Source organism: Chiloscyllium punctatum, chromosome 26 (genome assembly GCF_047496795.1).
Source record: "Chiloscyllium punctatum isolate Juve2018m chromosome 26, sChiPun1.3, whole genome shotgun sequence".
Lineage (NCBI taxonomy): Eukaryota > Metazoa > Chordata > Chondrichthyes > Orectolobiformes > Hemiscylliidae > Chiloscyllium > Chiloscyllium punctatum.
In genome coordinates, this window is record NC_092764.1 from 39539216 (window position 1) to 39556560 (window position 17345).

Consider the following 17345-nt stretch of genomic DNA (forward strand, 5'->3'; position numbering starts at 1 on the left):
GAATGGATCATTAGGCCTCAAACCTTATTATGGTGCAATAAATCACATCTAAATTTTGAATACCCAAACCAATCAGCATGGATGTTATTCAGAGTTGAGAATGTGGTGCTGGAAAAGCACAGCAGGTCAGGCAGGAATCATCAACCGAGGAGCAGGAGAATCGACGTTTCAGGCATAAGCCCTTCATCTGGATGTTATTCAGATGATCAGAAGACTTAAGTTCTCTTCACTTTAAAGTATAATTGTATTATAGCTATATCCATCTTACAAAAATAATGCATGTTTTGTGAAATGAATGAAATGTCATTGGAAGCATACCCACTCTTTCCCCACTCAAGAGTGTGCATTTTAATTTGGATCCTTTCAATGTTTGCCATTATTCGTCCATGAAGGGTAACATTATAGAGATTCATATTGGAAAGAAATTGCAACAGGGAAATTTCCCCACCTGTTCATATTTCAAGTAGTAATTCTCATCCCATGTACCGTCTATATTCCCAAAGGAGTTCCTATGCCCCAGGTAGTGCCCTTGCCTCTGAACCAGAAGTTCAGAGTTCATGATCTATTCTAGGACATGTTGACCATGGAGTGACTACTCATGAGAACGTTCCAAAAGTTGATAATCAGCTGTTAATCCTTCAAACATTTCCTCACCATTCCCCAAAGTGAAAAGGTGTGTGAATATACAAAACAAATAAACAAACAAATTTCCTATCTCCTTTTATTTCTCTTTTCCTTCTAATATCTAATCATGAGCTTTGTAACATTCTTGTTCAACATTTTCACACATATTGCTTGCAGGAATGGTTAGCAAGCAAGAGTAAAAATTTTAACTGTTCCTCCTTTTGACAATCGCACTGCACCTCCTACCCCACCAACCAATAGTCAAAGGATTCAAATTATTCCCCATTTGAGTTAAAGAAGTAGTTATCAATGCTGTCACGTGTAAAATCAACATGCTTTAACCTAGATTGAGCAATAGCATTTTTGAATTAAAACATAACTAAAATATGTAATTAGTGCAATGATTATTTAATTGATATACCACTTATAATTTGTCTGAGGAATTCCACATTTTTATTTGATGGCAATCTATATGAAAAGCCCTATCTCACAGGACTTTGTTACAAGAACTATGTTTCTCAATTGAAAAGTTGCAGCACAAGTGTGTTCTCTTGCTTACTGGTGTCATTTCACACACTCATTGGATCACACATCTTTTCCACCTAGAGAACAAATGGTTGGCTGCTGCATTGTTTCTGTATATTGTACTCACCAGTTTTAGTCAGGACTATTTTAATTACAATATTTACCCCATTTTGGTTCAATCAAGGCCACGTACTTAACAGATACTTGACTCAGAATTCACAACACAAACCACTCCGTGATGTGATAATTGCTTTTCTTTGTGTTGTTTACATGTTTTCCATCTTATTGGACTCTATGCTCAATAGCAATGTAATAAAAAATGTTTTAAAGTGACTTAAGTGTTATTAAATTCAAAACGTTAAGCAGCAAACACAACATTTATTCTATATGTCAGATGCATTCCCCAAATTAGGAAACACAAAATAGCAAAAAATTAACACGTGAACAGAGTTGAAGAACTGGTGTATTTACTTCATGGACCCATGGGAAAGTTCACTCAATAACAACAAAAACTATTCTCCACACATTTGGTAATGTATTTAACATTTTTATGGATGCACATAATGTAGTTGATATCGCTTGCTGTGGCATCAAAGCTTCAAATGAACATTCCTTCTCATAATCTCTTAGATATGGGCTTTGCTTTGTATTTAATCTGTTTACTACATATTTTCTCATCATATTTTACAAATATTGCCTATATTAAAGTTTCAGTTATTTCTTAGCTTAGTTTTCTATTGAAGTGTTACCTACTCAGACAATCGTTTATGTTCATAAAGATTCAAGAAAATTCACCTCATTATCATTAATCCGTACAAGTTGCCAGCTTGTTTACTGCCTATTTTAAACATTTTATGAGAAAAGACAAGAACAAGGAAGTCAGCTTTCAATAACAATGGAACACTTTTTGACTTCTCTCCTCACGTTGTAAGGAAGTGCAATGATATCAATACTTTGTGCTGACTTCAGGATCTCAGCTCATCACAACACATTAGTGCTATTTTTTATTATGAGAAAATGTAGCAGAAAGCCCAATCTTGTCTTGCTAATTTTAAGGATTTAATAAACACAACTTAAAAGAAATCCAACTTAAATCACTGTACTTTCCAGAAACTACAGCATAAATGAATGAATGTTTAAAACAAATACTGTAGTAGACAGCACTTCGATCAGTTTTACACTATGACCATTTTGTTTATGGAATACCCAGAAAAGGAATACACGATTTAAAAGATTTTGTTTCTGAAGTGCAAGCCAATATTAATTCTACCAACTATGTTTAATAGAAGATACTCCATACTTTTGAGCTATACCTCCCTTTTGTTAGGTCTTTAAAACTGGCTTGTAAATAATAAGTTACAAATTAGACCACTTCAACAGCAACGAGCCAGCACATTTCATGGATATTTAATCAACAGTTATAAGTATTGTAGGCATCTCTGGAATGTGCAGTGTGGATTTTACTGTTCTAACAATTTCCTTAACATTTTCTTTAAGTTTTTAATATATTGATCAATAGCAAATATAAGAATTGTGTACCAGTCCAAGGAAGAATTGAACAAAGGTGATGTATTTAGCTTAAATGTATTGTTACCCTACTATTACCTCCTCTGTCCTCATGTGATGTTTTCTTTATTTTGTGATTAGAGCAATCTGTACTGTCCTAATTAGGTCTCTTGGGTTGAATTGACATTTTTTTTGGCTGGAAATTCTCAGTGTAATATTTTCAATGAGACCTGTTGACTATACATACCACTACCAGTGCTGTCATCAGTAGAATTATTCTTATCAATACAACTAGTTATCACCCTAAATGGAATGCAGATATGACAACAGAGAAAGCATCTCTAGTTATATTTACAAATTAGCCCAAATTCCAAAAATACAAAGTGGTTTATATCACTGTTCAGGCAACATTAGCAGTAGAACAACATCAAGATCACAATGATGGAGCAAGAGGTGAAAATAGGGAGGACTTGTCACAGCACCAGGAGCAAAACCTCCTGCTAGTTAGTTATGGAGTAACATGAATGGTGAATAGAGAAAGTTTGACAAAGCAGACTATCTCACATTATGTCCCACACCACACAATGAAAATGGAATCATAGTTATTATATGTAGGGATAAGAAAATACCTCAATCAAAATAAAAACAGTTAAACTCAGAGGGTCTGGCAACATCTGTGGAAAGAGGAAAAGAGTTAACATTTCAAGTCTAGTCACTCTTCTTTGGAGACAATTTTTGAAGAGTCATATCAGACTCAAACCATTTACTCTGCTTTCCTCTCCACAGATGCTATCAGACCTGTTGAGTTTCATTGGCAGTTTCTGCTTTTATTTAAGATCTCTAATATCAACTGCACTTTTTTCTTTATCTTGAAATACAAATATTGGGGTGACGTTGACCTTTGAACAATGCAGAAGGAGCGAAAGCGGATCAATGGTTTATCTCACATCTTACCTGACTTTCTTTTCCATGAAGTCGATATAAAAGACATTTGTGCTTAGTGTAAAACAGATGGGTCATTCTCCATCATCTCTTTTGTGCCTTCACTGAAGACCAATTTTATCCCCAGTAGCTTTGATTTAATAAAACAAAGGATAGAATGCCCTAATGTTCAATTTGTTCAGAACATTTTGGTACAATGGCAAATATTGCAATGTTCCCACGCTTTATCTTCCACTGCATTACAAGCCTCTTCATTCATGATTACACATGACTTATTTAGGAAAGAAACAGTGACATAAAAAATACCCACAGTTAAATGAAAACCTGTAGTATATTCACCACATTCAACCTAACAGGTCCCTCTGTCAGTCTCTACATACTTCTCCGTGTATCTTGCAGCATATACATAAAAATACTTCTGATTTGGTTTGGTGGCTGATTTAAACCATAATATTCAGTGAAAGAAAATATATCTTCCAACTGAATCGCCTACTTTTAAATTGTAATCTGAATAGATATTGGTAATAGAAAATATACATAAAATCCATATTATGAATTATAAATGTTGCTTGTCATAAATATTCAAAAATCCAATATCTCTGAAACCAAATAGAAATCTTAACATTTATTGTACTCAGGAGAAACACACACATACCTCATAATATTCTTCAAGAAATTCAACTCCCCCATGTGTGAGATAATTGGCAATCAGTGAATTTATCTAAAATTGCAAGAGAACGGACATGGACCAGAAGTAAATGGACTACTCGGAGGAGACAATTCACTTGCAGGTAGGCCCAGGCAAGTGAGGAATTGTTTAAGATCAATTTTAAAATGGATGTGTCCACTGACAATGTGCCAGCAATTGATAAATTTTGATATTCGTAATAACATTGTCAGCAGGAAAATGTTAAGCTTGAGACTTTCAGGACATGCATTTCATTACAATTGTCATGTGACAATTACAGAACAACGTCTTTCAGCTTGACATTTTTGAAGAGTATAAAAGATAGTATGAAAACCATAATGAAGAGTAGCATATTTATGTTACCTGAAGAAGAAGGAGAAGATGGGTTTGGACTATCTTCTTGTGTATTTCCAGTTACGGAAAAGCCACCTACAGTTGTGTTATCCTCATTTATGTTGGATGATCCTGGTGTAGTTGACCTGCTAACTGATTGGGAATCTTGGTCACTTCCAGATCCACGGCGCTCATCCAAAGCAACCTGGATGGCTTCATCTCCAGGTTTCCTCGCTTTCTTATGCACTCTGGAATGCACAACAACTTGATGATAGGTACGAAATACTCTGCCACAGTCTGGGCATTCAGTTGGCTTTTCTTTCATATTTCCCTGGTTCTGTCCTAATCCAGAAATTTTATATTCCAGACCTTGATTCATTCCTTGTGTCATAAATTCCCTGCTTCCCATTAAATCATCTTTACCCAGAACTTCATTCAGGTTACTTCTTCTGGTGTTTTGAATCAGGTCACCATCTAGTTTCTGCTTTGATTTCTCTCCAGCCACAGATACAAATTCGCCTTTCTCTTTGTCAATGTTGACACTGGCATTGGTCAGATTTTCTTCCTGACCAGGGTGCAGATGCTTCTTTGGCAGCATTGCTTGCTCCATTGCCATTCCTCTTGTCACCAGCTGCCAAGCCTGGTAGCTGTTTACTGGATCAAACTCTGCCACCCTGGCTACTGCTTGCAAACGCTCCATGCAGCTAGCCTTTAAAGGAGGTGCCAGTGACAGACATCCCAGTAAGGAACGTTTTTCCCCTTCCATGACAGCACGGGTTGTGCTACTCACAGGTACTAATAGCTTTCCAAGCATTTCTTTCTCCTTCCGTGCAATTTCTGCTTTATTATAATGAAGTTGGCTTTGTTCATTTAAGCTCAGTTTATCAGGCGATAAAAAACCACTCTGTAAACAAGACACATACGCTGAATAGACGTTGGAATGGGAATCTTGCACCATATTATTTAGAGTCACAGGCACCTCTGGATCACTCTGAGTTGTGTTCTTTACAGCTAATTTGTTAAGATGCACCTTCATGTGGTTTTTGAGAAACCAGGGCTCCTTGAATCGTCGTCCACAAATCTGACAGCTATGTTCAAAAGAGTCCTTGTGCTTTCGCATGTGACCTTTCAGGAACCAGGCCTGGCTAAAGATCTGACCACAGACTTCACAGCGGAATTCATTACTGGGCTGCTCTCCATTTCCACTGGACCCTTGACCTGGCACTGATTCAGCAGTTATGTGTGCTTTCTCCACATGGCTGATCAGGTCTTCTTCTTGAGAGGCAGCAAATTCACAAAGGGTGCACTTGTAAGGTTTGTGGAGTATCCGAATATGACGGTCCAGCTCCTCGCGTTTCTTAAACTTCCCCTTGCAAAATGTGCACCTGAATCCCACAGTAGCAGCTGCTGGTTCTTCCTGTGCACTTGTAGGCTTGGGACTACATATTGTGTTAGAAACTTCAGAACCACTCAGACTGGCTGGTAAAGGCAAGTTACTGGGGTTAACAACAGCTTGATGCTGCTTCCCATCGGCTCTTGGCTGGCCCAAGCCACTTTTCATCTGTTTATCCCTCAGGATAGCCCTTTCTTCCAGCTCATGCAGAAGCCTATTTTCCTCTCTGACCCTCCCACGACCTTTTCCAAGATTCCCAAGTTTGTGAGTCCGAAGATGAATCTTCAAGTTACCTTTCTGAGCTGCTCTGTGATCACAGTAAGGGCATTTGAATGGTTTTTCTCCAGTGTGAGTGCGCATGTGGAGTGACAAAATGCTGTTAAACCGAAAGCGCTTACCACAAATGGGGCATGGGTACTTTCTAGATTTTTTTGCATCATCTTCTGTGCCATTTATCTGTGAAATTATGCCAAGGTTCTGTCCGTTTAAGAAATGCTGTAAGTCAACTCTCCCATTCAGACCCAAGTTACTGTCAATGTCTGTATTCAGCTGACTTGACAGCATGGTCATTTGGCTGTTTATTGGCTGGTTAGCTGCAGTCACATGATGCTTTTCATCCAGTGATATTGCTGCTTTGTCCTCAGGGGTCTGTCTGGTCTGGAGTTCTGGAAAGGCATGTCCCAGTTGAGTTGTCAACTGATGCAGTTTCTGGGTTATTGGATACTGGCCATTCAATACTGGTTTGCTGAGTGGGACATCAGCTTCAGGCACTGCTGAAGATACACCAAGGCACAAACTTGCTTCCTCCATTCCTAATATTGAAAACAAAAGGTTTGTGTTAAATAATTAGAGCAGCTTAACATAACAGAGAAACATTGTTGCTCCACAAAATTGCATTTTAATTTCAATAATAAAAGTCTCGATCTAACATTATACTGGCTTCACAGCTCCATTTCTGGCTTCTAACAATATGGAACAATGAACCTCTTTTATATTAATTTCACAAAGCACAGATAAAACAGCCAGGCCTTAATTTCAAACCATCAAACAAAAAATATTCAATTACGCTTCTGTAAATTCAAGTTTAACATTTGATTTCCTCCTTATTATTCTCTTGATTATTAACATTTGCAATTCTGAATAAACGATGAGCCACACTGAATGATTCCCTATTTTAGCATCTACTTTATCCAATTGTGGATCAGTTTATCATGCTTAACAAAAATGGTCTGATACTTTCTTTCCTTCGTATATCAGGACCTTAAGGTTATATTATTTCTTTCAGAGCCATACAACATATGTAAAATGCTAAAAAGAGAAGTGACTGAATTGGTGTTGTCTCATTGTCTCATTCAAAACAACTACATTTCTATAATGAAGTTAGGTTTCTCACTAAAGATTAGAGATAGTTTTGTTTTGGTTAACTAATAACTTTTAAATCTGATTGTTTTGCTGATTTATTATTGGCTCCTGTAACACATGATTATAATCATAAAATGGGTATTTTTAATTTAACTTCAAAAATACATTTTAAATTTAAAGCTGAAATATGTGAGAGCCAAGCCTTTTTAGTTTGTGATTTTTTTAAAAAAATCTCTAGACTGAAATGAGAAAGAATTGATTTAAAATCACAGTTTGAAAGGGTGTTTGCAATTTTGTAAAACAAGTAGTTGATGCCCATGGCAGGCATTGCATAACAATTGTTTGAACAAGTAGTTAACTGAAGTTTGAATTACAGATGAATTGAAGCTGAGGAAGTGTATAGATGCAGATTTGCTGCCAAAAGAGTTTGATAGGTCTATGGACTAGTGACTGGTTATCAATGAGAAAGGGCTTTTTGTTTGCCAACAAGTACATGGTTGATTCTTAGGAAACTGAACAGCTTGGAGCTAAGAATAAATTACCCCAAGAGAAAATTGTTCAGTTATTTTCCTGGACAGGAGCAGTCTCTCTGTTCTCTGTAGTCAAACCACACTGTAAACCTAAAGAAAACTATGTATCTTTCCTGCAACAAGTTGTTGCTAGCTGCGACTTTTAACTGATAAATTAAAGACCATTTATAAGGGAATCAGCCACCTTATGTCTTTTACCAACCAATGGAAGAAACAAGAGAGCCAAAGTGCTGGCTAGTGGAAGAGGCATAAGGATCCCCTTAAAAACAGACCCTGGAAACAAAGACGACTGAATTGTCTTTTCAATTTTTTTCCCCTTCATCCATTATACAGTTTACCCTGTCTGTTTGTCTGTCTATGTGCATAAGGGGAGTTTACAACACAGTTAGAATTGTAAATAGTAGTGTTATATGCCAATGGTTTATAACTGTTTACCTCTATCAAGGGCAGCACGGTGGCACAGTGATTAGCACTGCTGCCTCACAGCGCCAGAGACCCGGGTTCAATTCCCCCTCAAGCGACTCTCTGTGTGGAGTTTGCATATTCTCCCTGTGTCTGCGTGGGTTTCCTCCGGGTGCTCCGATTTCCTCCCACAATCCAAAAATGTCTAGGTTAGGTGAATTGGCCATGCTAAATTGCCCGTAGTGTTAGGTGAAGGAGTAAGTGTAGGGGAATGGGTCTGGGTGGGTTGCGCTTCGGTGGGTTGGTGTGGACTTGTTGGGCCGAAGTGCCTATTTCCACAGTGTAAGTAATCTAATCTAAGAGTCTGGTTACTAGTAATACATAGTGATTATTGCTCAGTACAGAAACCTGATCCACGCTTTCTATCGGCCTCCATTTACAAGTCAGTTAAAATGGGGAAATTTACATACTTCACAAAATCTTTAACTTTTGTGATGACTTTTAGAATAGTGGGGTTTGATTTTTGGCGTGCTGTCCCAATGAGTTGTAACAACTAAAATCGCGAATGTTTAATATTATGCAAACAGCGTAATCCTTTACAAACAGCAAGCCAGATTTCAGTGGGTACAAAGCAAATTATTTGGCACTTCACACATTTTTCTTAAACAGAGCACATTGTAATTTGAGTGATATAAACACCTCACATATGTATGGATATAACTGCTACAAAGAAAGTTAAAAGACAACAGTGCATTTTAGACTTTTTCAATTTTCAGCTATTTTAATATTGTCAGACAGACCACCTTCTGACGAAATATTTACATGAACACCATTTTTGTACTCATGTCAAAATTCCACAGAACTGTTGAATGTGACCAAGTCCTTACATGTCCTTGCTCTGAATAGTTTGGTCCACTTTAAAAAAGACCAATGACATATTAAAGGCTGCAAATATTATTACTGCACTAGACAGCTGATATTATGATAAACCTCTGTTCAGGGTCATTAAGCAGCCGAAAACATTTCAGCAAAATATAGACCAACAATTTAAGCTTGCATATTAGCCCAGAGGGTTGGGATACAGAACAAGGACATTTTATTTTCTGCCTGCTAAAATCAACATTGTGGATGTTTTGAAGTTTAAAATAACAGTGGACCACAAATATGCAGCATCTCAGTGAAGTTTATTCTGTTGCACAATATACAGCATTAAATAAGATTCAAAGTGTTTTTACTTAATTGGTAACGTGCTATGCATTCGAGAATGCTAAAGCAAAACTAGGTAAGCCTAGTTTGGCATTAAAAAAAAAGAGACTGAATGCTAAGTTTAATGCAATTATGCGTTATACATTAATCCAACTACAGCTCCTGCTTCAGATCAAATCCCACATAGTTGGCATACTATTCTGAAGATCTAATAATATTTGAGCAAAACAAAATGCTATATGAATTCAATATTAAAAAAAATCTGTTCACTTCCACACCTCATAGCCCCACTCCTTTATGCAATTGGGAAGATGAACATATGGGCTGCAAACATTAGGACAGTTCTGTCATATTGCCAGCATAATGCTCGGGTCCTAAGATGTGATGAACAGTATCAGTTTTCTCACTTAGCAGCCTGACTATAAACTGATCAAAGTTGTCACATACGTTGGTTAGTGGCTTTAAGTGTCAGCAACAATCAGACCATGAACCTACATGAGCAGCACTGAGTGTCCAACTTTTAGTTGACCATCCAATACAAATTTCCCCACTCACAGGCAAATTCATTCCATTGGAATACTCTTCCACAATGCTAACACCATGAGGACTCTGAATGATTCACTGCAATTTAAACTATGCATCCTAAAATTTGGATAGTTCCTGGTGAAAAAGATTGATTATACAAATCTTTTTCATTATAACATTATCTATTATGCATCTGTAATTAGAGGTTACAGTAATACATTACAGCAAATCACACACGACAGTTAACCCCTTGAAAACTGAAATATTTCTTAAAGTTTATTTTCTTCCATTCTAGTTTAATAAAATTTGCCTTTCTTTGACCAATTTTTCCCCTTTACTGTATCAACTTTTTGCTGGTTTTACAGAAGTTGATAATCTTCAATCCTTCACCTGAGTGAGCATGATTAATTTAGTAGCAAGTTTTATTCAAAGCACTGAGGAAGGTAAAGGAGAGAGGATGCAGGAACTGGGTGGTGCTGGGTTCAGTTTTGCCAAGTTGGAACTGAACAGAGCTTTGAAAATGATGAACAGGATTTGGATTTGGAAGACCTGCCCCTATTTCTGGGGAACACCATTGTTGTTGGAGGGGAAAGGGGCATGTTATGAGTTGCACACATGAAACTCAAATCTGCTAAGTCTTTTGAAAACAACGTAGAGTTTATCTTGACCCAGTTTCTGGTTGTCAAATGACCTACCCCATGACTTAAGGCTTAAACACTTCTGAAGGCTTCATTAACATGTGTAAGTCAAAAACTCAAGGTATGATAGATTGTAAACATGTCATTATCAGAGGACAATCACAGAGTTCTGAAGGATCCATTCTGTTAACATGCAGGTTGTTTGTGACTATAATAAGGTCCTCATGCACCTATGTGCTTTACATCCAGAGTCTGTCATGCCTCTTTCATTCTGAGGCAGCCACATTCTTGAATGAGTTAATGTTTCTGATGGGCTTAATGCTCATGTTACAATAGTTCCAATCATTCCACTATGCCAAGCACAGTCACTGCAGACGTGGAGACAGGAAGCTCTACTGTGGTTTTTAGAGGGAGCAGCTGTATCTGCACCAGCTCCCAAAGGTGCTTGGCCAAATGTAGGTACACATATTGTTATCATTCAATTAAACCTCTTGTTATCTAAGATTGGTGCTTCTTCTGTAAGTAGATGGTGAATCCTCTACAACTAATCACAAGATAAACCCAAGTAAAAGCAAAAGACAAAGGAAGATTAGTGGCAGCAAACTACTTCAAACAACCCTTAGCCAGGAGCACTTACTGGTGCAGGGGCCAAATACCACAAGGTACACAGTGGCCACAACCTTCCCAAACTAGACTCATGGTATGTGGCTGGTTACTGAGCTAAAAATACACCTAGTACAGAGGTGTCTGTTTACGAAGCCCCAATAACACTACAATACCAGCCACCTGCAAGAGAGAACCTGCATTGAGAAGGCTTTGGTTTGGAAAGATTGCATTCAGGTATCTTTAAATATCTTTGAGAAAAGACTTCAATGATACAGACTACTAGGATATCAAGGATAATGATGGCCTACTGCATAAGTGAATACAGTGAAAGAGCATTCTTATGATGAGGTGGAGGAGGATGAGGAGATACAGATGGTATTGAGACAAAGGACCACAAGAGGAACTCAAAAGGGAAGCCCCAAGTGTCCATGGTTACATCTGTACAAATGTGCATTGTCACCGAAGATACTATCTTAATACAGAGAGACAGTTCTCCCACTAGTCGTGGCTAATTTGTAGCACATTTGACAGCAAGTGCCAGACAGGCCATTGCCATTTGAGTGTGCAACAACATTAATACCATGTATCTTCCTGGAGATGCCCACTTCCAACAAGTGTGAATACCACAAGCCCCTGACAAGTAGTGGCATCACAACAGCAGAATTCCACACTCCCAGTATCATGGGGTCACCAATGTTCAGGAATTAACCTTGAGATTTCCTCTGACAGAGGGACTTGCAAGTGTATATTAAAGGCTGGACCTGGACACATCTTCATGTCATGCCTAGTCCACCATGCCAAAAGTGAGAAGCACTTGTACATATCAGTGCTGGTGACTGAAACGCAGTAACACCATGCTGTACAGGACAAAGTTGTACATGTGATCACCAAACCATCTACTTACATTGAATCTCACCCCTACAACTACTGCACAATGTGACATCTGCTACAATTAGTACAGCAACTCACCAATGAAGAGTTATCTAGACTCAAAACATTAGTTTGTTCTGTCTCCACAGATTCTGCCTGACCTGCTGTGATTTCCATCACTTTTTGTTTTCAGCAACTTCCCAAGCCTTCTTGTCAGCACATAGCCTCTGCCACTTCAATGGTCTGAACCTGTGGGAGAACTGCTGTGCCTTCATTGAGTAACTGCCTTCAATAAGCCGCTTTGAGTTGAGCTACACCAGATGGACTGATGCTTCCCCTGAAGTTTGATCAGTACAATTTTCTCAAATATATTATGCATATGCATACAATGGTGAAATAGCCTGCAAATCCATAAACCTAGTAGACAACTATCTGCATTGAAAGTCTGAGGGAGGATCAGCCCTCCATTATTGAACATGTATGACGACATCTGTCACAATTGTTTCATCATTGAGAGATGGACTGCTGACTGGAGGCTCCATTACCACAGGTAAGAACATACTGCTTTATGTTTATCCAGCAGCTTTCATTATCACTTAACTATGACAGAACACCACATCCATTGAGAAAATACAGTTTCTAAATAACATGTATGAAAAAACTAACCATTCATATTGTGATACACAACATTACTTAGACCTCATCAATGTTTGAGTTGATATAATGTCTAGTGATCACAAACACTCCTATGTAGTTCTCCCTGTATTATCTTAGAGAAGATGGAAGCAGGCTACTTACCTCTCCAGTTATAAAGCATCAAGAAGCATAGCAGATGGACCTTTTGTACAGAAATCCCTTGGTGACTTATTTGAGACTGTGGTCTCTGCATTTTTGCAGGGACAGCCATGGCGCTCAAACACATACAGCAGATGAGGGCTTGCTGGCAAAGGGGCTGGGGAACCTGTGAAAGTTGACAGTGCAGAAATGTTCTCAAAACACTTATCCTCCTGTCAGCCTTCTCAGCACGGAGTTGGCTTACAGAAGAGTAGGATGGCATCTGGTGGTCTTTCAAGCTATCATTATCCCACCAGCATGAAGTTCTGTTGTGGGTTCCTCAGGTAATCAATGGATATCAGGGTTCATAATCTGAACCATCTACTTCACTGCTATGAGTGAGACATAAACCCTTTGCAGTCATCATCATGCTGGTCTTGCATGCATGAGGCTCTCCAATGAGATGGCCATTTCCTTATGGGTGATCAAGCTCCTAAGACACGGTTGAGCTCATCAGTGTGATAGACTTTTTTCCTTCTCTGTGAGGAGTGTACACAGCTGTCTCTGACTTAGACACACCTCCACTTTCACTCTAATAAGAAATTCATGCTAAGCCTTTGGTCCACCTGATGTGCTAGCATCTATGTTGGTGGGGTGTGGAGTAGTCAGAAGTGATGGTGTGTCCTCAGACAACTCTTCCTCCTCCTGATGCCTGAAGAATAACTTGATTGAAGGTTGGGGAAAACAGGTGAATGGTGAAGGGATCAGTGTGAGACATGGCAGTAGTTAATTAAAGTTTAGACATTTTGAGAACACATACAGCTGCAGGCTCATGCCTTCAAACCTGTTATCAGAACAGTTAGCTGGCAAACCACACTTCATTTTCCACTTTGCACCATCTACTTAATAAGCTCCATCCACCTCATCTGTGTACGCATCACCCCCACCACTAAGATCAAGCTTGAATGTGTCTCTAACAATGGCTTTAAAACCTGCTTTGAGCAATTTACCATCTCTAAAGATGGAAAACTATGTGGCAGGATGAAGGATCTGCACTGATACATAAAGTTAAACATAACTTACTCCTTTCTGCTGGCACTTGCTGGAACTGCAACCATCTCCATCTCCATGTCTGGGTGGTGAAAGGCTTTGCCAATAGGGCATAACTACACTGTGGGCATTTCTTGAACAAATTCAATAGGCACCATCAAAATCTATAAGGTTGATTTTTTTTTCCAGAAATCAGCTAAATGTCAATTTTGTTAGATTTTGCAAAGGGTTTCTCCCTATGAGGTTTACTGAGATTTCTCATAAGATTTTCCCAAACTCACCTCATTACTTATACACCTCACTCCTACAGCATCCGGCTCTTGTATCCTCCACCTTGTCACAGGCAGAAAAGCTCACCACTGATACTCTCTGTAAGCTGCTCGGAGGTTCTGTGCACTTGGACCAGCATGCTGCCACACTGACTTCAGATAACAAAAGAACCACAAAGGCCTTTGCAGCAACAGAGAAATATACAATGAAAGCAGCTTATTACTGAAGGGACCTCCCCGGATTCCAGGTGCAGACACCATTCCAACAATAGTTGTGCACCAGGTGAAGCATGGTCAGTCTGGAGTTGCCCTCTATGGTTTGTGTGAATTGCCCCAGACATGTCAGATAGAGGGAAACTGGCATGGCACTTTGCAGACAGATACCTGCAGGTCCTAGTGGACAGGGTGGTGATCCATGTCTTTCAGCTTTAAGAGTATTTTCTGTTTCTCCTCATTTACCTGCTTTATGATGGCTTCTCCTACAAACATTGAGAAGTCCTGTAGATTTAATATCTACATAAATACACACATGCATATAATCTGGCCCATGATGAGAAACGCCAGCCTCCAGACTGTAGCCCACTCTCACACCTCCAAACTGGTCTGGGGTGAGAAGGTGCAACTCTAGCCCAGCCTTGTCTCCAAAGAAATAGAACAGTAAGGGGCACCTTATACTGAGGTGAATCTGCTAAATCAAGAAACCTGCTGACTCAAGTGACCTGCGTTAGTAGTGGAAATCTGGCCCAACTATTGAACATAATAATGCCCGAATTGTACCTTCAGTGGTGGTTACTGAATATTCATCAATGAAGTTAATTCAGGTCTATCTTCCTATCCCTCGCCTACGTATGTACATATACCTATACTAAACTTAGCACCTCTCTTGTCCCCTATGGAACCTGCTGACCACAGACTAGCATCCAAAAATGTGCAGGTCAGGCAAATTGGCCATGATAAATTGCATAGGGTTAGGTGCATTAGCCAGGGATAAATATAGAGTAGGGTAGGGTAGGGGAATGGGTCTGGGTGGGTTACTCTTCAGAGGGTCAGTGTGGACTTGTTGGGCTGAAGGGCCTGTTTCCACACTGTAGGGAACCTAATGAAATCTAAATTTGGGATTTTCACAGTTTGAAAAGCTTAGCTTCCCTTTGGACCTTGGACTTCTAACCTTGCTAAGAAACCGCTAAATTCATAATTTAAAGGAATCTGAATTGTAATACTGAATTTCATAAGGTATGGCCATGGCAAATTCACAGAAACTTGAATATTACACCCGATCTTGTGCACCCCAAGCTTTATCTGGAGTCTGATTAATTATTTATGGAGAACCACAGCTTTCTGTCTGAATATCTGAGTTTAAGTCATGGGACTGTTCCTCATTCAAACCAAAATAACTCATACAGATTGGTCTTACAGATTCTGAACCAAACCACTGCATGGAAATACCACTGATAGCACAACATTGTATCTCAGGTGGAGTCACCAAACCTTGCCTTTTAATAAGAGCCTCCTATTGATTTAGACAGATTTGCAGTATTTGTAGTTGAACTGCATACTATCTATATTGTTGTCGCTGAAGAAAGAAATAGTGGAGATAAGAAAATAAAAAGAGAGGCTCACGTGGTGCTTTTCACAACTACCTTACTCAAAACATTTTACAACCAAGGAAGTAAATGTAATCACAGTTTTAATGAAAAAAACTAAAGAGTACTGAAATAATACTATAAACTATACTTTTAGTTTTATGAAAAGTTGAAACTTGTTTCTCTGCAAGCAAAATATGCAATTTACATTAAGTGTACAGAACTATGTAGTTGTCTGCTTAAAAATACTTTCATTGCTACATTTTGCAGCATAACATTTGTAAATTTTCAAGGCCAGTGCTGTAGTTTTAATGATTAGAGTTTTGAAAATGAGTCCAAATTGTGCGACCAGGTTTTTCAGTAGGGGTTGCATGGAAGCCCTCAGGCAAGAGGACTAATGCTGTTTTTCCCTTTTCCTATTCTAAAGATCCTTAAATAATTGTTAATGGACACACCATTGCCATAACTGGTCAGTACTGATCATAAATTGACCCTTTCACTTTCAAATTATATTTAGCCAATGCTGCAGCAAGTCACTGGGAGCATTTTAAATTCCACCTTCTAAAAAAATTCAGTAAATATTTAAATATTATTCATTAATTATTACTTAACTAATACCACTAAACACAGCAGGTTATAAATATGTCATAAAATAAAAGCAGCTAATTAGAAAACTCACACTATGATAACTGTTATGAAAACCATTAACATTCATATTTAAAATGAGCTGGCCTATTTAGTTCAATTAAAATATCAAATTTTTAAAAAACTTCGGTTTTAAAAAAGTGCAAATTTGGATTTGGTGAGGCTTGTCCAGAAATGAAAGAATATCCACAAATTTCATATACTTCTCACGAAGTCAAATTAATTAAACTCCTGAATTCTTTTCCACTGCCCTCAGATATCAGCTTCTGTAGAGATTGGCCCACATTGTCAAATTCACTTACATCCAATTCAAAACTGTCCAATATCCATTTACACATAAGTTTTAAATGTCTTGATTTGTCCTTTGTCATTTCAATCACTTTCAAGATGCCTTAATATAACCCTATGCAAATTATATAGAAAATAAAATTAGTGTGAAATGATAGAGAAACATCCAATTAAATGAAAGTCAGATAACATTGATGAAAAGTTCTGTTCAGAATGCAGCAGTAAAACACAGAATTCTCGTTTTCACGACTGACTCTAGATATGAAAAACCACATCTTATTTTACAACAAACCTCTTCTTCTTTTATAGAGTGGCACAGGCACCAAACCAATTGTTTATAGTGTCATTGAGATGTACAGCATTGAAACAGAACCTTCAGTCTAACTCATCCGACCAGATATCCTGAATTAATCCAGTCCCATTTGCAAGCATTTGGTCCATATCCCTCTAAACACTTCCTATTCGTGTACTCATTCAGATGTCTTTTAAATGTTGTAATTGTACCAGCCTCCATTACTTCCTCTGGCAGCTCATTCCAAATACGCAGCACCGTCTGCATGAAGATGTTTCCCCAAAGGTCCCTTTT

General features: G+C 38.4%; 1 protein-coding gene across 17 annotated transcripts in view; it reads right to left on the reverse strand.

The window, feature by feature from the left end:
* znf536 (zinc finger protein 536) overlaps window positions 1-17345 on the reverse strand; it is a 597614-nt gene that overhangs the window by 295601 nt on the left and 284668 nt on the right. For all 17 annotated transcript variants that reach the window (XM_072596176.1, XM_072596180.1, XM_072596174.1 and 14 more), the window contains one exon: window positions 4649-6823. In XM_072596176.1, coding sequence (XP_072452277.1) covers window positions 4649-6821 — 2173 coding nt within the window. In that variant the 5' untranslated portion in view covers window positions 6822-6823. The remainder of the gene's footprint in view (window positions 1-4648; window positions 6824-17345) is intronic.